This window comes from Nannospalax galili, unplaced genomic scaffold (assembly GCF_000622305.1).
Source record: "Nannospalax galili isolate Female #2095 unplaced genomic scaffold, S.galili_v1.0 scaffold365, whole genome shotgun sequence".
Lineage (NCBI taxonomy): Eukaryota > Metazoa > Chordata > Mammalia > Rodentia > Spalacidae > Nannospalax > Nannospalax galili.
This window is the reverse complement of record NW_008353234.1, coordinates 1834590-1861843: the sequence shown is the minus strand read 5'-3', so window position 1 is coordinate 1861843 and position 27254 is coordinate 1834590. Positions and strand designations below refer to the sequence as shown.

Below are 27254 nucleotides of genomic sequence, written 5' to 3'. Positions count from 1 at the left end.
TAAAAGAGCATACCAGGGTGGTAGAAATGGCTCAGTGGTTAAGAGGACTGGTTGCTCTTCCAGAGGACTCAGGTTCAGTTCCCAGCACCCATATGGTGGCTAATAACTGTCAGTAACTCCAGTTCCAAGGGATCCAATGCCTTCTTCTAACCTCTGTGAGCATTGCATGACACAGATGCACTTCTATACATGCAGGCAATACATTCATACACATAAAATAAAATAAAACAAAAATAATTTTTAAAAGAGCATATCAATCATTTAGCCATTGGTTTATACGTTCCTAATGGATGTTTAGGAGCACACGGGTCTTAATACTTCCTCAGTGTTCCCTTGGGCTTGGGATCTTCCTCTGGCTTTTTTAGCCTTCCTTTTATCAGTTATGACATCTATGTGAGGATAAGTCAGAGGCCTTGCTTGACCACAGTTTTGCCTGGAAGCATAGAAAAATTTTTTTCTCTGTGTTGGCCCTCCTCTTTGCAGAAAAGACACTGATTAAAGTCCACTCAATGGTGTTTCCATAACCTCCATGAACAAGAGGACAAGTGACTCACTCAGACTACATAACGTTTTCAAAGCTGCTAGCACACAGTCGACTTTGGAGGGTAAGGGGTAAAGTATTGTACTTTTTGATCCCTTTGACCACAGTTGTATGGACCTCCAAATACGGTTATTGAACAGTCAGAAAGTTACATCAAGTTGGCACTTATAACTACTGTGTCATATTTAGAGACAGTTTGGGCAAAAAGCAATCACTGTAAAATAAACTTTGATTAGGCATTCACCTTGTTGTTTTAAGCCAATGTTTGTAATTTGTAAGTCTTACTGAAAAAAAGAGCAATAAATTAATGGATCTCCATTGATTTAAATAAAAATTTGATATTAATGCATTGGACTATGGCCTTAGAGATTTTAATATCATATATCATCTCTAAGTCTCATCTTTTGCATATCTTATATAATATAGTCAGACCTTTGTACCTTCCTTAGGCTTTTCAGCTTTCTTTCCTATTCTGGAAAAACATCCAACCATATTAGTCTTCATTCAGAAATCCCTTTTTACTAAATATATTGAAATTCTTATATCCTTTAATAGTCTTTTTGTTACTTACTGGTTTTCATTTCTTTCACTTCATTAATACCACAAAACAGCAACATCAACAAATAAATTTACCATTTTATTAAAAGACAGTTGAATCCAAATTACATACATATAGTAATACAATATTAACATTGTATATATTGTTAAACTATAAGACTTTATAAGTTCCCAGGCAAACATCATGAAAAAAAATGACAATCAAAATATTTTATGCTTGTATCGTCTATAGAATAATATACCATATTGATTTTGAGTGAATGTAAGTAGCAGACAGGGAGAAGCAATAAATCCATAGCAAAACATCATCAAATAGATGTTTATAACATGCAGCAGAAATTAACTGTGAAATCCCTGTTTAAACTATTATATTAGACCCACTGACTAAAAGATTTTTAGGCCAAAGGTTCTCTCTGTCCTTTCCATCACTGAGCATTCCATTAGCTGTTTTTGCTGGATATTTTTATAAAATGAGATAAAACCTAATAATCTCTATTGGTAATAATTTATCTCTTAGCTGTTCTTAAGAGCATAATGTCTTTACTCTTAGTCTGTCTTGTTGTTCTTCTTTTTTCCTGTTACAGGGCCAGGAGGCTAGCCTAACATAGGACAAGGGATTTTGGAGGACATGTGGAGAAAAAAAATGTGTGGGTCTGAAGTAGGAGGGCTAAATTCCATCTCCAAAGTTCCTCAGTGACTTTTAACACAAGACAGTTGACCAATACAATATATACGCAAAAAAGGATTTGTTCTGAGAGACAGTATCTTTAGGGAATGAAATTTTTCTTCTATAGTTTTTGCTGTTTTGTCAAACACAAGTTCATTTTAATGACATGAATGTGTGTATTGGAACCTTCCAGAGAAAGTCAGCAAAAGATCTTATGGAAAAATAATTTACTTGGTCATGGAAATGATTAAGCTAGTGACCTACTTATGAAGCAAGCATAAAACCCTGGATTCAGGGCTGGGCATCGCGGCACACGCCTTTAATCCCAGCACTTTGAAGGCAGAGACAGGCAGATCTCTGTGAGTTCAAGTCCAACCTGGTTTATATAGCGAGTTCCAGGCCAGCTGGTCCTACAGGGAATCCCTGTCTCAAAATGACAAAAAAAATGGTTTCAGATTGCCAGCACTCACATAATAAGTCAGATATTGCAGTGTATGTCTGTTATCCCAGGACCGGTGTCCTAATCAGTATGCTCCCAGTTAGGTGAGAAATCCAAATAAGATGGAGAAGCAATTGAGGAAAACACCTGATGCTGACCTCCAGACACATGCACTTACACATACACCCATCCACACAAATAACTTTAAAAGGTAGAGAAAAATGCATATATATTATTTCTTTACCTTCATTATTTCAGATTTCTTTGGATTCCAAAATTACTTAAGTTAGCACATCTCTCTCTTGCCCCAAAGTTTTTTGACAAAAAGTACAAAGACAGCCCATGGAAGACTTCATGGTGTTAGAATAATTAGCCATCTAGAGGCAAAAAAAAAAATAACTTCAAGTTAAATTTCAGACAAAATAGGAAAATATCTAAAAATTGATCAAGTTGATAAATGTAAAACTGTTTAGATTAAAATATAAGATAAAATATTTTGAACTTAAAGCCAAGAGTCTTTAGGCTTGACATCATTACGCATAACCAATAAATGTAAATGTTTTATATATCAGAAAATCTAAGACTGGGTGTCAGAGTCTTCACTGATGAGCACTATTAAACATTTACAGAAGAAAACTCATGTAACAAATGAAGAAAACCCAGATGTAGTGGTGCACACCTATAATCTCTGCACTCTGAAGGCTTAAGGCAGGAAGATCAGGAATTCAAGGTTTAGTTTGGGCTGCCTAAGAAGATCCAGTCTCAAGAAAAAAAATGAAAGAAAACTTCTTAATTTAATTATGAAAGCAGCATAAAACTGATACAAAAACAACAGACTCAAACTATAATAAAACTGTGGATTGGTATCCCTTAACAATATTATTGCTGGAGATGGAGAAATGGCTCAGCAGTTAAGAGCACTGGCTGATTTTGCAGAGGACATGGGTTCGGTCCTCATCACCCACATGGAAGCTAACAACGGAGGAGAAATAACAAAAATCAGAGCAGAAATCAATGAAATAGAAACAAAGGAAACAATACAAAGAATCAATGAATCTAAAAGCTGGTTCTTTGAAAGAATGAACAAGATGTAAAGACACTTAGCCCAGTTAATAAAAACAAAAGAGTAAATCCAAATTAGCAAAATCAGCGATGAAAGGGAAAGCATCACAATAGACACCAAACGATCCAGAACATTTTAAGAGAATACTTTAAATACCTATACTTTATTAAATTTGAAAATCTACAAGAAATGAACAAACTTCTAAATTCATGGAAACCACCAAAGTTAAACCAAGAAGAGATCAATAGCTTAAACAGACCCATAACAAATAAGGAAATTGAAACAGTAATACTAAGCCTCCCCATTACAAAAAGCCCAGGCCCAGATTGATTCACGCCAGAATTTTACCAGACCTTCAAAGAAAATCTACAACCAGTACTACTTAAATTATTCAGGGGCTGGAGAGATGGCCCAGTGGTTAACAACACTGGTTGCTCTTGTAGAAGACCTGGGTTCGATTCCCAGCACCCACATGAGGGATAACAACTCCAGTTCTAGGGGATCCAACACCCTCTTCTGACTTCTACAGGCATTGTACAACACAGGTACACTTACATGGAGGCAATACATTCATACAGATAAAATAAAAATAATAAAATAATTTTTAATCAATCAAGGCTGGAGAGATTGCTCAGTGGTTGAGAGCACTGGCTGTTCTTGCAGAAAAACCAGGTTCGACTCCCAGCACCCACATGGTGGCTAATAACCATCTATAACTTCAGTTCCAAGGAATCTGACTCCCTCTTCTGTCCTCCACTGGCACTGCACGATACAGGTGCATTTACACACTTGCAGGCTTAACACTCATACACACAAAACAAAAGTAAATCAATCAAAAAATTATTTAAAAAGATAGAAACAGAGGGCGAACTCCCAAACACTTTCTATAAAGCCAGTATTACTCTAATACCAAAACTAGGAAAAGGTACAGCAAAAAAGAAAACTATAAGAAAACCACATCCCTAATGAACATAGATGCAAAAATTCTAAATAAAATACTCACAAATTGCATTCAGACACAAATAAAAAAATCATCCACTGTGATCAAGTAGGCCTTATTCCTGAGATGCCAGGATGCTTCAGTATACATAAGTCATTATATGTAATAAATCATATAAATGGACTTAAAGACAAAAATCACATGATCATCTCTATAGATTCAAAACAGAACTTTGAGAAAATCCGACATGCATACATGATAAAAGTCCTAGAGGGAATTAAACTGACTGTAATATACCTAAACATAATTAAGGCTATATACAACTAACTCACATCCAATATCATTCTAAATGGAGAGAAACTTGAAGTATTCCCATTACAATCAGAAACCAGATAAGGCTGTCTGCTATCCCCACTCCTTTTCAATATAGTGTTTGAAATGCTTGCTAGAGAAATAAGACAAGGGAAGGCAATTAAGGGGATACTAATTGGAAAGGAAGAGACCAAATTATCCCTATTTGCAGATGATATGATATTATATATATATAAGAGGTCCCAAAAATTCCACCAGAAAACTTCTAGAAATAATTAACACTTTCAGCAAAGTGGCAGGTTACAAAATCATTTTACAAAAATCAGTGCCTTTTTGTATGCTAATAATAAGCAATCAGAGAAACTGTTCAATTAAACACTTCCTTTCACAATAACCTCAAAAAATATATAAGGATAAAGCTAACCAAAGACACGAAACACCTATTCAATTAAAATGTTAAATCTTTGAAGAAAGAAATTGAGAAAGACACAAGGAGATAGAAAGACCTCTTGTGTTCTTGGATTGTGAGAATGAATATAGTGAAAATGACCATTCTATCAAAAGAAATTTACAGGTTCAGTGCAATCTCAATCAAAGTTCCTGTAACATTCTTCACAAAAATAAAAATGTTCACCCTAAAATTCATACGGAAACACAAAAGATTCCAGATAGCCAAAGCAATCCTGAGCACAAAGAGCAATGCCAGGGATTACCATACCAGACCTCAATTTATATTATAGAGTCATAGTCATAAAAAGAGCATGGTTTTGCCACAAAAACAGACTTTTAGATCATTGGAATAAAATAGCAGATTCAAACATGAATGCAATTTCAGCCACCTGATATTTGACAAAACCACCAAGAGCCCACGCAGGAGGAAAGACAACATCTTCAAAAAATTGTGCTGTAAAATTGGATCTCTACATGTAGATCTCTACATGTACCTACCACCCTGCACAAAATTCAACTCCAAGTGTATCACAGACCTCAATGTAAATCCTGAAATACTGAAATGCAAATATAAGCAGTATCCTACAAGATAAAGCTGCAGGAAAAGATTTTCTAAATCAGACATCAGGAATTAAGTTCAAAAAACCAACAAAGGGACTTAATTAAACTAAAAAGCTTCTATGCAGCAATGGAAGCAACCAATGTATTGTAGAGGAAATCTACAATGTGAGAGAAAATCTTCACCAGCTATTCATCTGACAAAGAATTAATATCCAAAATATACAGAGGACTCAAAAAACAGTCAAGAAAATAACTGACCCAATTACAAAGTGGGCTATGGATCTGAACAGAGAGTTCCCAAAAGAAGAAATAGCCATGATTAAGAAACACCTTTAAATGTTTTAACATCCTTAGTAGTTATGGAAATGCAAATCAAAATACCTTAATATTTTATCTAACCCCAGTCATAATGGCTAAGATTAAGAGAACTAATGACACCAAATGCTGGTGTGGTTGTGGGGAAAGGGGAACCCTCATCCACAGTTGATGACATTACAAACTGGTGCAAACACTGTGGAAATAAGTATTGAGAACTGTTAAAAAAAAAAACTAAAAATAAATCGGCCATATGGTCTGCCCATACCCCTCCTAGGGGTCTACTATAATTGGAGAGGGAGTAACGAGTGTAATACAGAGGAAAAGAGAGGAGTGCTAAATAAAACATAGATGGTATGAAATACCAGAGGGAAATGTATTAGTTGAAAGTCCTACTGCGCTCTATATATATATATATATATATATACTTTATGAAACCATGTTCTATGTATAAGGGCACATATGGTCTGTGGCTGAGCCAGGTATTATTGTTTATTAGGCTTCACAGCTAGGTAGGACAATTGATTGATCTTCTGTCTTGGAAGCTTGTACAGTGTCTTCTGATACCAAGACAGCTTGTTTTCAGGGAAGAGGCTTCCAGCTCAATTCCAGCTCAATGACTCCAAGTCCTGTGTCCAAAGTATTACCCTGCTTTAGCAATAGGGTCTTACTTTCAAATTCTGGGAGGCAATCAAGGGCTGTGGCATTAGCCTATATTATTTTGGACTACCTTGATCAACAACTCAAAAAGAGAGTTTTTCCTGCCTGGCAATATCTTAGAACACACAGATCAACCAATAGATAATTAACAGAGTTTCTTCTTAAATGTCAGAGACTGTGTCATTCTGAATACTCTTCTTTATTTTAAAAATTGTCATTTGGCAAATACTTTGAAGAAAATATATCTCACAAATTCATGCTACTTTTAAAAGATTTTATGTTTTATAAATAGCATGCTTCATATCGCTCAAATCTGTAGGCTAATTGAAAACTCAAATCCATTCTACATCTATGGATTACATAGTTTCATGTGATTTTATTATCTATATTCTATTTTTTTCTTTTTTAATTGAATATTTGTGATTTTCATACAGTATCATTTGGTGGTATTCAGATCCCCTCCCCATCCCTCTTTCCCCTTATTTTCCCAGACTAATTTAATGTACTCTATTATGTATATAATAAGGCCTATAGAGTTTAATTTGTGTCCCCAAATGTCCTTCAGAATGGGTCCATTCACTGGGCCCTGGTTATTCTACCAAGGTCCCCATGCTTGAAAGAGACTGTCTCTGCCCCTCCCAGCAGCCATCTGTTGCCACAATTTCCTTAAGTGGGGTTGAAGTTCTAACCTACTTCTTCATGTCCATTCTGGGATTTCTTTTTTCCTGGTTTGAGCTTGCATGGGACTTGTGCATACCCTCATCCTTGCTGTGAGTATATATGAGTAACTGACAACAAAAACTGTTTTCTTGTGGTCAGCCACCACCTCTGGCTCTGACTGTTACATATTTAAAACAAGACTCACAATACATTTATTGGTCACTGAGCAAATAGCCTGTGATGAATGTTGGGCTTAGTATACACAAATTAAAAGCTAATGAATGCACTTGGCAGTGAGAAAATACCTCCATAGTAAACTGTATTTTCCTCTTTATGAGCCAGACTTGTGAATAATTTAAACACTGCTGCTTAACTTGTTACTTAGTCTTTCTTAATATTTGTAGATATCTTGGAGATTATTATGGAAATACAAAGTATGTACTTTCACTTTTGTATAAATTAGAAAAAAATAGTGAAACAAGGATTATTTATTAATTGCCAATAATTTAACAATAATGCTGTATACTTTTGAATATTTCACAGGTATAAAAAAATAATAAAATAACAATTATAGACACATTTATATGTCTTTTTTGTCTTTTTTGATACAGTTTCTCCCTGTAGGTCCAGATGGCCTGGAACTCACTATGTTGACCACGTTGGCCTTGAACTCACAGAGATTCTCCTACCTCTGCCTCCCGAGTGCAGTGATTAAAGGCATTCACCACCATGCCTGGCCTACATTTATGTCTTGACCATCCAACTTGAGATTGAAATCCAAACAGCATGACTAAGCACTCTGCTATATAATATTGAGTACCTTAATTTGAGCTATTTCTTATTATGTATCCAAAATGGAATTTTATTATAGTTTTATTTTCACACTATACCCTAAGAAGACAGCTCCTTGAAGAAACCTTCCAGGACTCCAGGACCATATGAATAATTCATTTTTAAAGGCAAACATAAAGAGAATTAACATGAAACTCTACTTGTTAAAAGATTTATTGTTATTATTTTTAATTGTGTGTGTCTGTGTCTGTCTCCTTCTGTGTGTAGATATGTGGGTGGGTTTGTGTATATATGAGTACAGATGTGCATGTAGGTCAGAAGAGGACATCAGATCCTCTGGAGCTGGATTTATAGGCCATTGTGAACTGGCTGATGTGGGGGCTGCAAATCAAATTCTGGTCCTCTATAAGCAGTCTCTTCACTGCTGAGCCAACTCTCCAGGTCTTAAATTCTGTTTTTCTTTCTTTCTTTCTTTCTTTCTTTCTTTCTTTCTTTCTTTCTTTCTTTCTTTCTTTCTCCTTTCTTTCTTTCTTTCTTTCTCCTTTCTTTCTTTCTTTCTTTCTCCTTTCTTTCTTTCTTTCTTTCTCCTTTCTTTCTTTCTTTCTTTCTCCTTTCTTTCTTTCTTTCTTTCTCCTTTCTTTCTTTCTTTCTTTCTCCTTTCTTTCTTCTTTCTTTCTTTCTTTCTTTCTTTCTTTCTTTCTTTCTTTCTTTTTACTATAGTTGGTTCCTAAACCCTAGTACAGGGTTACATGATGACATAAGGTTGATGGCCTGTCCTCAAGTCCTGAAAGACCCTTACATTATAGTTAAATCAAATGAGCCTCCATCCCACCCCAAGGTATGGATCAATGAGAGCCTCAAATTGTTTCTTTGAGAAAACACAAAAGAGAAAAGAAAATAAAAGCAATTCCTGACATCAAGAAGCTGTTCTAACTGACACAGGCACACCGTGTTAGTCTCCTGTTGGACATGACATAACACATTTTGTAGAATAACAACCTCACATAAAATTATTCTGGGATTATAATGAAATGAGTCAAAGCCAAGACACTTAGTTTTGTGTAAGCATATGCAAAAGGCCAGATTACTATACCATACCTCCTTAATATCAAACATCTCCCCACCCCAAAAAGCTAAAATGATTGGCTTCAGTTTCTTTTCTTATTTTTTATTATTTATTTATTTATTTATTTTGTGTGTTTGTGGTGTGTGTGTGTGTGTGTGTGTGTGTGTGTGTGGTGCATATGTATACCTTGGAGGTCAGAGGACAACCTGTGGGAGTCAGTTCTCTCCCTTCCCATGTGGGTTCTGGGGATCAAGCTCAGGTCATTGGTCTTGGTGGCAAATGTTTGTCCCTGCTGAGCCACCTTGTCAGCCTGGCTTCAACTTTTTTTTTTACCAATTATAGCTTGATCTTTTTTTTTCTAGTCTTCCCCCATATACCATAAGTAAAATTTATTGCACTACTACTAATAAAATAGCCCCAATTCTCTGCCAATAGTCAAATGAGAGTAAACCCCTACTTGTTCCAATATTCCACCAACCCACAGAAACAACAATGGAATCTGCAATAAGTTTTAATACTCAAAGATCCATGTCATGTTCTTTAATGTGTGTGTTATCTTCTTTGCACTGTGTACTTTATAAAAAAAGTTTGATAACCCGAGATGCATCCCTGCCTTTGACTGGAGGCTGTTGACAGGAAAGTTATACCAAAGAAGTCCTGTCCTGCTTTCAGAGTACATCCAGAAGCAGCCTATTTAGCATTCTACCTCGGGCGGGGGGGAGCAAAAGAAAGGGGTAGAGGATCTGCAAGATGCTGGGCCTTCTCTCTGTAAATAGCTAGAAAGATTCACCCAAAATCCTGATCTGATTTATTTTTCAATAGTGTCTCAGGCGGGTATTAAATTTCTTATGTCGCTAAAGCTAACTTTGATCCTCTCCTGTTCCTCCTGCCTCCACCTTCCAAGTACTTGGATTGCAGGTGTGCACCACTACACTCAGGTTTAAAAATATTTTTATGCTACTGATTTTTAATGCATACTAACAGTAGTCACAATAAAATGGAACCCAGTATTTGTGGATGAGTTTTGAGGGAGTCAAAAGTTAACATCAAGATTAATCATTGTGGAAAGTGTGCAGCTGTCTGTATTTTCAAGCTGCACACTACTAGTATCTTTTGTTTCTTTATAGTACTGTCTGTTTTCCTATATCCTTCCAACTATTGTAATCCCACAGTAAAGCGCCAGAATGTCTATTATCATCCCTGGGGGAAAGGACATGACTTTCAAGGATAGTCCAGCCTAGACCAGAATAGAAAAAAAAGAAGCATCATATTTTCCTTCCTGGTCGACTGTAAAGAAATCAGACAGAAGAAAAACAGGTAGTGCTATAAACTTACCTCTTGGAGCCAATATCCAAAGGAGGAGGCATAGCTGGTAGTAGATAGTGGAAGAGTGAGTCACAAGCAAAGCCTTTGCTACATTTGATTTATAATTCAGTGAGATAACATCACAACCATTTGAGATGAAAGCATGGATAGGCAGGAATAACAAGACAGTTAATGTTTCCTCACCACTCACAGTGACCATGGGGCCTGAAAGTGACCAAGAAGGTCCTTCTTATTCTAAGGGAGTAGATGTGATCTTCATAGAGTTTGTCAAAGGGAGAAGCCAAACCTGAAGTTCCCCATGAGAGGAAGGCAAATTCAGCTTTGGAAAAAGTCCAACCAGTCCCTCACTGTCCCCAGTCAAGGTTTCCCTCTAATGTCATAAGGTGACACATGCTCTTATACATCCAAGTGACATTGTGGAATAACAGGTAAAAAATTTTAAATACAGACTAGCACAGAGAAACCTGTTAGTGCTTACATTATTAAATAGCAGTGACTTTACCAGATAGATTAAAATTAAGGTTTTTGTTTCCCTGCAACCAAGTGGAATAGAAGTAGAGGTTTTTAAGGCATGAAACACCGTGCATTTTTATTCATTTTATTTTTCAGTGAAAATTTTTTATTTATTTTATTTTTCAGTGAAGGAATAGGATATGATATATATTTTCAAAAATGGTAAATGTCTATTTTCAGTGAATGATTCAATATATTATAAGAAAAGAAAATTATGCTCTGTAATACGCTTTACACGATTACATAGAATAATAGTTGCAAATTTTAAAATGCTATAACTAACACTTCAATAATAAACAGCAACTTCAATACAACTGAGTTTTATTATTTATCACAGTCACATAAAATACAGGAGCCTGTGCACAGCTGTTATCAATAATAAATGTGGCTTTGCCTGAAATTCTCAGTCATGTACAGGCCTCTTAGGCATTTGAGTTTTAAATTCTACTGTATTCCTACTGCAAAATGAAGCAGGCACAATAAAATTAAGCCCACTGGCTAAAGGACTAAGAAAATAAGAATACAAAAATCCAAAACAAAGCAGAACTCTTAGGCTGGCTACCAACATTTCCTCTGCATACAAACAAATAATCTCATTTAACACTTCTAATAGTCACAGGCACAGATTAACAGCTACAAGACAAAAATATTTCAGGAGAATTAAACTACACACTATTTTAATGTATTTAATAATTTACCACATTCTATATGTCTTGAAAACATACCACTGAAATGCAAGGTCAAATTAATTAGTATTTTAACTTTTTAACTGACATAAGAAAAGTACAGAACACAACACTGCAATTAACTTCTTACGTGGTTAATAACTACACCTCCAGCAGTTAATTTCAGAGGTATTTTTTTCTGCTTTAGCGATCAATGTCTTCCACTAAAGCCTCAAGATTTTTGCAACAGGCTTTAACTTCCTCAATTGCAGCCATCCAATCATCATAAATAATTTTGTCATAAATTTCATCATTAACTTCTCTAACCACACCCTCCTGCTGAGATTCAAGTGCATCACCTGAGAAAAACAACACTGATCTTGGAATTATGTAAGTACGTAAATTGTGACCAAGTAAAAAATCATCATTTTCATCTCCTCCATTTAAGTTGATTCCATGAGGAGAGAAAAAATTGAAGAATGAATCCTTCGGAAAATCTTCAGTCACAGTTCGGACGGTTCCCCAGATCCGATGCTTCTGTTTCTTCTTGATGGTTCTCAGTGTGACGTTCTTCCCTTCGTTCCAATCTATGTCGCAGCCTGTGGCATATTCAATGGCAGTTCCCCTGTAGGGATGGGGGTCGTAGAATGCTAGCTTTGACTTCAGCACATAAGTCTTTGTCAGCAGCTCATTTTTGAAATATTCATTGGGTTTGAAGTGAAATTCTATTGTGAAACTGAGAGGCTCACCAGGCTCAGAAAGCTTCACTTTAATATCTGTCAGAAGCTTCAGAATTGGCTCGTCATATTTCTTAATCAAAGGAGTGAGTGCCTCAACGTTTTTTAAAACAGTCAGCCAAAAATCCGGAATTCCCTTCGGATCCTCTTCTGTATTATGTTCTCCGGTGGCCTCAGTGTTTTCTTTTTCCTCCTCCTCGTCATCTTCATCATAATCATAGTAACAGTCCTCATAACCATCATCTTCATCCACGTATTCATGCACTATGTCCTCTTCACTACCGTGCGTCTCTTCCTCCTCATCCATTTCCTCCTCGTTAAAGTCCTCAGAATCTGACTTATATTCACATTCCTCTTCTGTGGGTTCATAGACTGCATTGATGATCTGACGTCTTTTCTCCAGTAAGGGCTGGTACATTTCAGCAAACTTTCTTTCAATGTCATGAAATTCCCGCAGGAATTTGGATTCTAAATTGGCCGCTCTGGTTTGAAGCTTTTTGAGGGCTAAGACTCGGTACTTAACTTTAACTGGGAGACTTTCAACAAAGTCCGTATCTAAAAGATAGCCGATAAGTCCTTTCGGACGGTCTGGGTCTGAGTCCTCATCAGTATCTCCGCTTTTCCCCCCATCTTTCTCAGACCCTGCAGCGGCTTCTTCACCTTTTCCCTCTTCTTCCCCAGTCCCACCGGCGGCTTCTTCATCACGTTCCCCGCCATCTCCCGGCTCAGTGGAGGCACCTTCACTGGGGTCCTGACTTTCCCAGGGCCCCTCCGCCATTACCTTACTGTCAACCTCTTCTTGACTGGATTCTGACTGTTCCTTGCGATCTGCTGCCTCGGCCATTTTTTTTTTTTAAGACCGCCCTCGCTTATGGTGGCTATCACCCAGATCAGGGGACCTGACCTCCGCAGAAAAAGACTCACCAAAATACCAGATGCGCGGCGGCGGAGACAGAGGTCGAACAGCAGTGGCGGCTGGGCTACAGGACCGATGCGATGGAAAACAACAGTGGGGATAAAATAGCGGTGCTGAAGCTGTGAGAGTGGAGTTAAAGCCTGAGGGTCTGGGTAGAGATGCTGGGGGGAGTATGGCTGCTGTGATGGGTCGTGAAGAAGCAAGCAGAGACTGCAGAACTCCGCAGTGTGCAGAACTCCGCAAGCAGCTGCTCCAGTCACGCAGGGGAAAAAAACCAGGTGCCGCAGTATGATTATGCAGTTGTCTCTTGGCCTTTTTCCTTTTTTTGAAGTGTCTGTAGCTGCTGCGTCACCCCCCTTCCCTCCCACGACTATGCTCTAATCTCATTTGCCAAGCTGTAGTGATTGACAAATCCTGAGCCAGTAAATTATTAGATGTATCAAGAGTTCAGATACACTGACCTTCCCAGGTTCTCTAATATGGCTGATTCCTCCACCTCCCACTCATCCTCCACCCTACCCTCTGCAAAATTTTGCAGAAATCCAGTATTATTTATTCAATTTTCAAGTGATACTATATTTTATAATTTCAACATGAAATAGTGACTAAAATATCAGGGAATGGAAGAAGGCAAGGCACCCATCCATCCTAAATCTATCCCTTGGATTTTTTTATCTGGGACTCTGGAGAGGAGAGAGGTGGGTGATGAAGGAACTCACAAAGTCACCCTTAAGGTTTAAAAATACTGAAATGATCATATGAAGACTTTGGATAACGTGACTGTCAGTGTTTTAATAGTCTGTATTTTGTTTACTGCATTTTTCACAACCTTTATGATGTTAAATTTGAACATTATCCTAACATTTCCTGATGAAGCAGGAGGAAGAGGGGAGAGACAGATGAAGGTGAAAAGCCTATGTAGAAGAGCCAACTTCCTGACTAGTGAGCATACAGGACAATAACACCAGTCCTAAACTGGCTGTCCATACCCCCTTTCTTGATGTTGCTTTACCTTGTAATCAAGTTCAAGACTGACCTCCACATGTGTTAGTTTTAGGCTGGCTTGAGCTACATGAGACCCTGTCTCAGAAAACAACAACAAAAAATACCATTAGTAATTTTCAAAAGAAAAGCCAAATGTTCAGTGCTGTTAACTTTTTAAAATCACATTTGCTTGACATTTTGAAGTTTATTGGAAATAGTATATATCTCAGTAATAAGATGTGGTTAAATATATGTTAGAATACCCATGATAGACTACTATGCAGTAATTTCAAATTTCCTCTAGGTAGGAATAAAGAATGGTGTTTATTTTTGCCAATTTTAAACAGCTTTATTTAAGACAGTGCATTTTACACTTACAATACAATGCTTATAAAGCACAATGTCATTCCCTTTCCTTGTGCACGTGTTCCATATTTAAGCACTGAGAATGCCCAATTATTTATTTATGACCTCCATGGAATTTGTTAAATTTGGGTCCTTCAAGTATTTTATGGTGGAGCAATGCTGCATCTCTACTTAGACTGACTTAATCAACCTCTTTGATTATGAACTTTGAAGAAACACCACCAGCAGAAGAGCTTCCCTACCAGTGCTGGCATGCCACCAGCACTCTAGAACAACTTGTTAATGATGGAATTGGAGACTTTCTCCAGTTCTTTCTGCTGGTATTCGTTCACATTCTTCCTTCTCAGCAGTCTAATTCTTAGCCAGCCAATTGATTATTTCATTGCACTTGTCAGGAATCTTCAATTGGTCTTCATCATTGACCTTGCCTTGAAGTTTCTCATTTTAAAATGTTGCTCGTATGTTGAATGCATAGGACTGTGGTGAATTCGTGAATGATACTTTGTCTCTCTGCTTCTCATCTTCAGCTTTGTACTTCTCAGCTTCCAGGATCATGCACTCAATATCCTTGTTCAACTGGTCATTGTCATTGGTGCTGGCAATCTTGTTTTCTTTTCCTTTACTCTTATCTACAACAGAAGCATTGAGGGTGCCATTGGCATTGACACAAAATATGACCTTAATCTGATAAACACCATAGAGTAAAAGAGGTATGCCTGTGAGTCCAAAGTTCCCAAGCAGGTTGTTATCCTTGGTTGTGGCTCTTAGTGGTGAAGGTCTGTATCTGCTTTCTAGGAATAGTGGCATTGTGCTTAATGAGGACAGTCATGTCTCCACCAGAAATTTCAATGCCAAAGGAAAGATGAGTGACATCCAAGAGCAACAAATTTTGGACATTTCAGACTTGTTTCCAGGTAGAATGGCTATCTGGACAGATGCTTCATAAGCAACAGCTTCATCAGGGTTAATGCTCTTATTCAATTATTTTCCACTGAAAAAGGCTTGCTGGAGAATCTTGAGTGTAGAGGTATAACCACCGTCAGGGACAATATCATGAATATGTGACTAGTTTGGCATCTGAAAGCATTTTTACAGGGTCCAGAGTGCTGTGGAATAGGCGAACATTCAACTCTTCAAATCCAGCACAGATAATGGAGGTAGAGAAGTCAATTTTCTCATAGAGGAAATTAATTTCAATATTGGTCACGGTATTCGAGGAGACGATAGGCTTGGTTTATTTACCTGCAGTTCGGAGACAACAGATAGCTCTCTTCTCATAGATGTTCTTCTTAATGCTTTCATTTAAACTCAGCATCTCCAGCTGTAGATATGACTTCAAAGATTCCATCCTTAATAGTAAGGATTGACAGAAGTGTCACCTCCCAAATAAAAAATCAGCACATTTCATCCCACTCTGACCTTCTTCCCTAAGCCATAAGCAGTAGAACACTGAGACCAGCAATGGCTCCAGCATTTTTGGTAGCATGCTGCTGAGAGTCATTAGAGTAAGCTACTACTGTGATCACAGCACTGGTAACAGTTTTCCCAAGGCAGGCTTCTGCAGTTTCTTTCATCTTCAGTAGAACCATAGAGGAAACCTCTTCTGAGTAGAAGCTTTTGTCTCTTTTTATTCTTCTTAGACCTTGAGCCTGCCTGCATCATTCACCACCATGAAGGGTCAATGTCTCACATCAGACTGAGTAACAGCATCATCAAACCTATGGCCTGATTAGAGATTTGGCCTCAAAACCTGTTCATGGGGTTCATCACAACCTGATTCTTTGCAGCATCACTAACAAATCACTCTGTATCAATAAAGGTGACATAAATTCCCTGGTCACTGGCAATTATTTCCACTTTTCCATGAGAAAAGACATCTACACAAGAGTAGGTGGAGGCAAGATCAGTGCCAACTGAAGGTCCCTTTGACATAGTTGCTTGCGTGCAGGCCTGACTGCTGGTGAAGATACAACACAATCCCTCAGAGCTGCCACCACATTCAATGAGAGTGGTGATGTTTATCGTGCTCATATATCCTATGATGATCATTTGTCAATTGAACAGTTTTAACCTTTTAAGTGTCTATTTTCCAAAGCTGAACAGTGAGTGTAATATTACAATTACAGAGGTAAAAATTGTTTACATAATTATATATGTAGTTGTATATATACACATCTAGATTCTGTCAGTTTGTAGGCATATTTTAAGCTTATTGTATTTCTATGTACCGCATATAATTATATAGTAATTAAATTTTCAGGCTCATTTCTCAGTCTGGTATTCCCATAGTTATGATTCCCATCCATTCAAAGTTTTCCTTCTCTGGTGCTGGTTGCAACATTTCCTGTAATTTTCTGACAATAAATGCTATAAATGTTAATTTTAGAAAAATTGAGAAATGATAACATTTTATGACACAGTGGAAATCATTTGTAATCTCCAACCCTTGGAACATCAAAAAGAACATTTTGATCTTTTTCTTTCTAATTTGTTTATGTGTACACTTGTGTTTACCCTGAAGGTTTTTTAAAAATAAAACTGCATATATTAGTTTATGAAATTTTTCTTATTAGCATCTTTCTGTGTCTTTGTAGACTCTCCAAGAATGTGATTTAAAATAAAATTAATTATTATTTAACCATATTATGTAGCTAAACTAAAGTACTATTAAATATAAACTATCTTCATTTACTGTCAAGACTGAAGAGTCTCACACAGTCATGCAGAAGCCACAAAGAAAATGTGTTTCATTACATTGAACAAAAAAGACAATACACCACATGCAAAGGACTTTAGATGTTTCTCTAAAGAAAACAAGTGGCCAATAAAGTAATGAAAAGATGGCCAGGGGCCAGAGAGATGGCTCAGTGAATAATGTCACTTTGTACACATGCCTGGCAAACTGAATTTGATCCCTCAACCATATAAAGGTAGAAGGAGAGATTTACTCCATCAAGTTGTCCTCTGGTCTCCACATATATGCCTTGGCACTCACACCTCATACATGCACAATAATAATAAAATATTTTTAAAAGGTGATCAATATCATTAATTGTGATAGTACAAATTTGAACCACAAACATATACTATTTTATACTTACTAGGAGAGCTAAATATTTTAGGAAATAGTGTTGATGAGAGTGAGGAGAGTGGAAATCAGTATGGAAAGTCCACAAAACATTAAGCATATGATTACCCTATATGCTAGATAGCTTCGGTTGCCAGCTTGACACACCTGGGTACAGGGAAACTCAGTTGAGGAATTTGGCCTACGGCCATGTCTGTGAGGCATTTTCTTGATTATTGAGTGATGTGAGAGGGCCCAACCTACTGTGGGTGATACCACCACTGGTCAGGTAGTCCTGTGTAAGAAAGTAGGCTGGACACATGCCAGGGAGCAAGTGAGTAAGCAGAAGTCCCCAGTGGCCTATACTTTGGTTCCTTCCCTGTCTTCCCTCTATGCTGACCTGTAAGCTTTCCTCCCGATGTTGGTTTTGGTCAGTGTTTTATCATAGCATCAGAAACCTAACTAAGATACCATATGATCCACTAATTTCATTTCTGGATATTATTGAAAAAGTTGAAAGCGGGGCTGGAGAGATGGCTCAGGGGTTAGGAACACTGGTTGTTCTTGCAGAAGACCCGGTTCGAATCCCAGTACCCACATGGCAGCTAACAACTGTCTGTAACTCCAGTTTCAGGGGATCTGACAGCCTCTTCTGTCCTCCACAGGCATTGCCCGACACGGGTGCACTTAACTACATGCAAGCAATACATACATGCACATAAAATAAAAATAATAAATGAAATATTAAAAAAGAAAAAGTTGAAATCAGAGTCTTGAATGTTTGCATATCATGTTCATAGCAGCACCATTGACATTAACAAAAAGTTGAAAAAATTTCAAATGTCCACTAATGGAGGAATGGATAAGAATAGTTTGGCAATAATTTCTCCCAGTATTTTGCATATCTTTTAATGCCTCATCAAAATGGTGTTTTTAAAATACTTTTGAATTTTGGTTATAACTAGCTCATTCTAAGCATACATTTGTTCACGTGTACATGAGTGCACATGTATATGGAGACCAAAAGTAGATATGAGGTGTCTTCCTCAACTGTTCTCCAGTGTTGTTTTTTTTTAGAGGTGGGGGTTCTCACTAAACATGAAGGTTACTAATTTGGGTAGACTGGCTGACTAGCAAGCCCCAGGATTCCTCCTGTCTCCTCCTCTCTAGAGCTGGTGTTACAGGTGTACACTACAGCAGCTGACTTTTGTGTTGATGCTGAGGATTTGAACTTAGGTTTCATGTTTGAGCAGGAAGCATATTACTGACTGCCATCTCTCCCACCTAAATTTATCATTTTTATTTGAGGTCATATCTAAGAAATTTTCTTGTAATTCAAGGCATTAAAGACTTCCTCCTGTGTGAATGCTAAATATTTTATAGTTTTAGCTCTTAAATGTAGGCCTATAGCTCTTCTTTAGTTTACTTTTGTGTACTATATTATAAGCCTTGGCTTTGCTTTCTGCAGTTGGCTATCCATTTGTTCCAGACAGTTTGTCTAAAAGGTCCTTCTTCCCTCAATGAATTGCTTTGGCACCTTTATCATAAAATTGGGTAATTATTATATGAATGAGTCAAACATAGGCCCTGTATATTGTCCCCTATGTTGTTTACTTCTCCAAAGCAAGCTCAGACCATTAGCTCAAAGCATATCAGCACCAAATTCAAATTCCTTCACAACTAAATTATTTAGTATAGCCAAAAAAATTGTATTTTGGCATTTATAAAGCCCAACAACTACTACAAATACTGTATACATCATCTGCTATCCATAAGTTAAACAAAATTAAAACCAAAAAATATCCTTAATCTGCTGCTCTTTGAAACTCTCTGACCCACAGACTCATTAAGTTGCTGTTGAAGGACATTACTTACACAGAAGCCACCTCTCTGATTCACCACTCGCTGGAAATTGTCTTACCAATTCACCTTCTGGATTGTGGCCCTGTGATGTTCTTTGTAGAGAGAACGTCTCTTTTGGTCAGGTAGTAATCCTCTTATCAAACCCTGTCCAAGCACCATCCCATAAAACTTATTGTGCTATTATACTACTGTACTTAGTGCTGGCTAGTTTTTGCCAACGTGACATAAACTAGAGCTACCTGAGAAGAAGGAGTCTGAGGTGAGGAATTTCATCGACCATACTGGCCTGTGGGCATGACTATGAGGCACTTTCATCTTTTTAATGTGTGTGAGTGTTTGCCTGAATATGTATGTGTAATTGCCCTTGTGCATGCAGAGTCTGCCGAATTCAGATGAGGGCATCGAATTCCCTGGAACTGGGGATACAGATGATTGTTAGCTGTCATGTAGGGAATGTAAACCAAACCTGGGTCTGCAACAGTAGTCAGTGCCCTTAACCCCTGACCCATCGCTCCAGTCCCAAGGAGGCATTTTAACTGATACTTGATGCAGGCTAAACTTGAATTCACCATAGAGCTCAGGATAGCCTCAAATTTGCAATTCTTCTGCCTCTGCCTCTTTAGTGCTGGGGTTGCACCAATATATATGGCTCACCATACATATTTATAATCAGCTTATCATTTTTTGAAAAACAGGCCTAAAATGTTTTTGGGAATTACAATTAGTTAATAGATCAATTTAGAGCAGGTTAGCACTTTAACAATATCAAATTTTATATAAACTAACTTCTGCCCATCTACTTTCCTTTAATTTCTCTAAAGTTATGTGTATCTTAGCAATAATGTCCTCTAGGTTCATTTGTGTTGTCACTAATAGTAGTATTTTCTTCTATTTTAAAGATGAATAACATTCCATTGTACACACACACACACACACACACACACACACACGCAGACACACAACCTGTTGAAGAGCATGTAGGTTGTTCTGTGTCTGTTGTGAATAGTGATGCACAGAGCATGGGAGTGCAAATATCTCAGGATTATATTTTCTATTTTGTGAAGTGACAAGATTGTCAAAAATATTTTTAATAGAATCTTCATGCAGATTTTTAAGTTCCCTGTCCCTCATCCCTCTACTTTGAGGTAATATGATTTTTCATTCCACAAATAGGTAGTATATGAAATACTTTGCACAAAATAGCACAGATGATATTGAAAAAGAAAGAGCCTACCCATTTTAAGAGTATTGGGCCTTGGACTTCCCCTGCCCATGCAATAAAGTAAGTTTTTATACACTCCCATACATTTCTTACATTTTATACTACAAATTTAAATATCTTATAAAAAGCTTTTTCCTCTAAACATATCAATTTGAGTAAGACATAGATTCCTCACTTATGAACTTCTTTCCTCACAAAACACAAAGACTATCTGATAGGAAGAGTAGAAGTCTTTTGACCACTATAGACCACTAAAGTGTAAATCGCATCATAGAGCATGTACTTGTGATTTCTGAGGCTTCCAAAAAGCATCTGCAAGAGTATTCAGAATTGCTGCCCTCTAGAATTAGTGTCAAGGCCTCTGAGGTTCCAGTCACTGAGGCAGCAGAAACTGTTATGTAAACTTAATTCAAAAATTATAGGTAGAAAAAAATACAACATTATAGAGCAGGATTTAGTCTAGACTTAAGCTATACACAAAAATCAAGGTGTTTGTTCATGAAAATTCAAACTTCATTATCATAAGTTACGAAATACAAATATGGCTGTTTTATGATGAAACTTAGACTGTGCTGAAAGGATCTGTGGCAAGAAACAAAAAGAGCCAGTCTTTCTGTGCAAGGCCTCAAGGGGAAGCACCCAGTAGAAGGGTGGTCTCCCTATTTCTGAGCCAAAAGTACTGTCCTTTTGGGCCTTCGCATTTTCCAGCCAGGTGGCTGTTTCTTATCTCCATGGCCTCATTCTTGTCCAGTGCTATTCACAACTCACCTTGTAGCTGCTGCTTCTTTATTTTCAACTCATCTTCAAATTCCTCGGCATTCTTTGCAGCAGTATCTCAATACATATTTCTGACGCTGCCTAATATTTTACTCTGGGTGGCTTTATCCTGTTGAGTATTTTTTGTTCTTCAAAGAGCTTTAACTTTTGTAAATTTTGTTAATCTATTGACCTCTCTCTGAGTTTGGATAAACTACAAGTTTGAATCTTCCTACTGTCCCACAAAAGCACCTGTGTTCCATTATTCCTAGAGAATTTCTGCTCCTCTTTAACTGTAGCTTTGGGTTTCAAAGCTGTGATAGTAGCTATTCTTTTGCTCCAGCAAGTTTTCATAGCTTTACATGCAGTGGCCTTTCTCCTGCTGACTCCAATATGTGTACAGCTTCCAGAGACGACAGTAATTGTTTTTACCACTGCTTTATGGTGGGCATTTGAAGATTACAACTAAGCCATATTTCCCACTAAACTCTGTTTGCGGAAGGTCTCCTTTAGGCTCATTCATCTTATTCCGTACCATGCTACAAATACGTTTCAACCTTTCTAACCTCTTTGATTTTCCTTTATTTTCACTATAAATTTCCAGCATCTATTCCTCCCGTTCTTCAATAAAATACTTCCTTAAGGGTGTCTACCTAATAGATCAAATTATTCTTGTCTAACTGAATACTAGAAAGCATGGATTTCTTGTTTTTCTTCCACTTCAGACTCCCATAGTTTATTAAGTGAAGGCTTTGGATCTGTGAAGCTGCTAATGTCCATCTTTCCATTGTCTGCACAAGTTTATACTATGGTAATTTCCCAAGCAGAATTTCCAGACAAAAGAAAGCCTTATATAATTTCAGCCTACGTTTGTAATATTTTTCATCCAGCTCTTTTTGTTATTCAGTTCTCTTATATATTTTTCTGTTGCATCTGCCCAAACAGCCTATATTGCTGCCAGCCTTGCCACAGCTCCCTGGCAATATTCCTCAAAACTTTATATTCCAGAGGAAATTGGCTCCTCACAACTTTTTTTTTTCCAGAACCAACAATCTCCATCATGTTTGCTTGACAGTCTTTAAATTCTGAAAATCATTTGATCATGTTTTCATCCTGTCTCTAGGAGAGAGCTGTGGCTGCAAAACAGCCATTGAAGAGCTTCTAGGCTCCTGGTGGCCCCAAGGAGGAAAAGTGGGAGGAACAAGGAGCATGGACGTGTCTCAGGTACTTAGCCTGTCTAACTTGATTGGACAGGGCTGCTCAGGCACAGGAAGCCAATCAATCAGCGACTTGTACACACTGGGCAAGTACTGCACCATTGAACTATATATGCAGGCCAACTTGTTTTTAATTTTCATTACATTTATTTTGTGTGTATGTTTGTGTGCGTGTGTATGTGTATGTGTGTGTGTGTTCATGCTATGATACACATGTGAAAGTTAGAAGACAACTTGTGGGGGTTGGAGAGATGGCTCAGCAGTTAAGAGTACTGGCTGCTCTTGCAGAGGACCGAGTTCAATTCCTAGAACATATATGGCCATTGACAACTGTCTGTATTTCAGTTCCAGGGAAATGCGACACCTTCTGACCACTGTGGGCATTACATGACATGGTTACACTTACATACATGCAGGAAATACACTCATACACTCAAAAATAAAAATAATACATAAAATATTTTTAAAAAGAAGACAACATGTGGAAGTCAGTTCTTTCCTTCCAATATGTGGGTCTTGGAAATCAAACTCAAGTCATCAGGCTTATTGGCAGCCATCTTGCCAGCCCAAGTTATGTTGCTGTTGTTGTTAACATTGACAAAAACAGTATTTTAAATAATATTTTATTGATTCTTTGAGAATTTCATATAAGGTATTTTGATCATATTCAGACACTCCTTCCCCATCTCTGTTCAGATCCACCCTTACCTCCCTTCAGTCCATCACTTCATGCCCTATACTTTTTAAGACCCATAGAGTCTAGATTTTGTTTCCCAACTGCTCTTGGCTATGGGTTCATCTGTGGATTGTTGTCATCCCATGTGGCATCATACTCTTAAAGAAAACTGAGTCTCCCTTTCCCAGTGGCTATCAGTTGCCAATAGTTTCTCAGCTAGGGCTGAGGCTTCTTGCCCACATTCCCTCTTCATGCTGGGTTTTTGTCTGGCTTAGGCTTATGTAGGTCTTGTACATTCTCTCTCAAACACTGTGGATTGATATGTGTAATTGCCCTATTGTGTCTGGAAAACATGGTTTCCTTGCGTTCATCCATTACCTCTGGCTCTTAATAATCTTTCTGCCCTGTCTTCCACAATGATCCCTGAGTCTGGGGAGGAGAGAGTGTGATATATGTGGCCCATTTGAGCCTGAGGACTCTGCAGTCTCTTATGTCCTGCATGCTGACCAGTTGTGGGTCTTTATGTTAATCACCATCATGCATAAAAAAGAAGTTTCTCTTATAGTTGAGAGATACATTAATTTGCGGCTTAACAATAAGTCATTGGGGATCAGTTCACTATGTCCATTTAGCAGAATAATAGTAACAGGATCTCACCTATGGCCTGTGACCTGACTAGGCACAGGATTTTAGCATCTATAACAGTGTCAGATACAGGCTCCATCTTGTGAAACAGGCCTTATATTCAATCAGAAAGTGATTGATTACCCTCATAATACTCATGCCACAATTGTAACAGTGGACATATCTTACAGAACAGTTGTTATTGTAGTTCATAGGGTACAGCACTGTAAAAGATTGATGATTAACTTTTTCTTCCAGTAGCATACACCTTCTAGTACTATGAAAGCTAACCAATAGAGATAAGACTCTGAGGTTAGTACCAGCTTGATTTCTGCACATTTGTTCTATGGCTCATAAATGTAGTGTCTGTAGCAATAGAGACTTACCATCAAGTTCTGGCAGAAAACCAAGAGCAATGGCAATGGTCAGTATTTTTTAGAAACTGTGGCACTTTTATGGTCAAGAACTCCAAAAGAGAGAACCCATTCCCAGCACTGAGCTTTCTATTGGCTAATCTGTGGTATCTGGTAGGGGCATTGTCTCTCCCATTACAGAGTAACTCCATTTCAACTCATGATATATGTGTATACATTTTAAGAAGCTTCTATAGTAGTAGGTTTCTATGTGACTTTTTCAAAAGGCACTTACTATTATTTATCCTTCCTTATATTCACTCCTCTTCCCTACCCTCTCATTCCCAACCCCAATTAGTCATTCCTATCCCATTATCCCCCTTTTCTCCATTTATATCACTACATTCTATCTCTCCCAAAGGAAGCACCATCATTTATTGAAGATACAGGCATTTCTCCAGTTTTTGTTCTTGGTACCCTTGTCAAAGATTAATTTACTGTATGTGTGTAGGTTTATTTCTGTATTTTTTATTTTGTTGGTAACAATGTTTTGAATACTTTGGTTTATAACACATTTTGAAGTCATGATGTGTGATGGTTCCAGCTTTGTTCTTGCTTGAGATGAATACTATTGGATATTCATGTATTCTGTGACCATTTTTATTTATATAAAAACATCATTGGGATTTTGACAAGATTGCATTAAATCTACTGCTGCAATATTAACTCTTATAACCCAAGAACTTTTATATCAGGAATGTTTTAAAGTTTGCATTGTTCATTGCCTTTACCTCCTTGGCTAAATTAACTCCCTTTTTTTCTATTTGATGTTATTGCTTTTTAAATTTCTTTTCTTGTATGCTTTCAATGTATTGACATGTAACTGAGGTTTAAGTGTTGATTTTCTATCCTGTTTCTTGACTGAATTAGTTCTAAGCAATGCTATGAAATCTTCACTCTTTTCGATTCATGAATTACATCTATAATAACTGGACAATTTCACTTCTTCCTGGAAAGTAAGCATCCTTGCTTTGCTTCTGATCTTACAGAAAAGGAAGTTTTTCACCACTTAATATGGTGTTTACATTCCAGTTGAACTTTATTATGCTGACATAATTTCCTTATATTCTTGGTTTGTTGTGTATTTTAATCATGTTTGAGTGTTGAATTTAATCAAGTATTTTTTTCATATGGGCTTTTTTAAAATTCTTCATTCTGTTACTGTGATGTATTACTTTGATTGGTTTTCATGTATTGAACCATCTTTTAATTTTAGTAATAAATCTCATTTGTCATGGACTGTACAGCCTTTAATAGGTTTCTGAATTCTTTTAATATTTGTTGAAATTTTGTCAATGTTTATAGAGGATATTAAATTGTAGCTTTCTAATTATTTTTGTATTGCCCTTACTGGCTTTGGTATAGGGCCAATACTAATCTCATAGACTGAGGTAAGAAGTGGCCTCTCATGTTAAAATTTCAATTGAATTTGAGACTGATCAATGTTACTTCTTTTTTTAATGTTTGTGGAATTCACCAGTTTCCAGATTTATCACAAGATTTTTTTATTAACTCAATGTTCTTATTAATTATATGTCTACTCCAGTTTTCTCTTTCTTCATGATTCAGTTTTGAAGTTTTATGTTCTTATTCATTCACCTCAAGATTATTAAAATTCTTTTAGTGTACAGTTTTTCACAGCACATTTGTTATACTAAATTTTCCCCTTCTCCCTCCCTGGGGAACCCACGCGAACCCTCTGAGGACTCTAGGGTCTCCTGGTCCTGATGCGGATTGCCAAAACCAACATAACACATTCTATTTGGGTTTTGCATAGTTTATGACATCAAGGAGGGGGGTGACTTACAAAGGCATGAAATGCTGCTATCAGCGTGTCCCACCCCTGGTCTCTTCCAGCTTTTCACTTGTGCAGCTGCTCACAGCTGCTCACCCGCTCAACTGGCCTTTGCAGCTTTGTTCCCCATGCTCAATATGGTGATGGGCTCCTCCCCTTCATGCAGCTAAGGTCAACAGATTGGGTGGGAGAGGTGATGGGTTTCCACCTGCTTGACTCCTTCCACAGAACATGGGAAGGAGGCAGGACTCTAGCTTACGTCATAGTGGTCAGTCAGAGGAACTTCAGGTTACAACACTGTGCTGTTTATTTCTGTGCATTAGGTATTAATGAATGTCTGTTTTCCTTTATGGTTTTAGTAATTTGAATTTCTCTTTTGCTTAATCAAGCTAAATTTTCAACAATTTTGTTCATCTTAAGAACAACTTTAAGACATTGATTTTCTGTACTATTTTTGAAGTTTTATTTTATTTTATGTTGTATGAGTGCTTTTCCTGCATGTATGTAAGTGTACCATGTGCATGCAGTTCCTGTGGCGGTCAGGTGAGGATATCAGAAACCCTGGAACTGGAGATACTGATGGGTTGTTAGCTGCCATGCAGGTGCTGGGAACAAAACCCAGGTCCTCTAGAAAAGCAGTAAATGCTCTTAACCAATGAGCCAACTCTCCTGTCCTCATCTAGTTTGTTTGTTTAATTATCTGTGTTGATATGTTAGTTTTACTCTCTTACGTCCTTCTAGTGGTTTGAAACCTGCTTTGTTGTTTCTATTGTACTAGGTAGCTTCAGTTGTAAACTTGCCATTCCTAGGAAGAGGGAACCTCAATTGAGCCATTTCCTTCATTGTATTGGCCTGTGGCCTTATCTGTGAAGCATTTTCTTAATTGCTAATTGATGTGAGAGGACCTAGCCCACTGTGGGAGGTGCCACCCCTGGGGAGATGATCCTAGGTTATATAAGAAAGCACACTGAGCACAGGACAGGGGGAGGAAGTCAGTTATCAGTATTCCTGCCCTGAGTTCCTGCACTGGCTTCCCTCAGTGATGGATTGTGACCTGAGTATTATAAACTGAAATAAACTCTTTGCCCCT

General features: G+C 37.5%; 1 protein-coding gene and 1 pseudogene across 1 annotated transcript; both read right to left on the bottom strand.

The window, feature by feature from the left end:
• Positions 1–11037: 11037 nt before the first annotated feature.
• Positions 11038–13551, bottom strand: Nap1l2 (nucleosome assembly protein 1 like 2). Its single transcript, XM_008850478.1, has one exon. The coding sequence runs from the start codon at positions 13107–13109 to the stop codon at positions 11733–11735; it is 1377 nt and encodes a 458-aa protein (XP_008848700.1). The 5' UTR covers positions 13110–13551; the 3' UTR covers positions 11038–11732.
• A 1246-nt stretch (positions 13552–14797) lies between these two features.
• On the bottom strand, positions 14798–16463 carry LOC103747947 (annotated as a pseudogene).
• Between the last annotated feature and the right edge of the window lie 10791 nt (positions 16464–27254).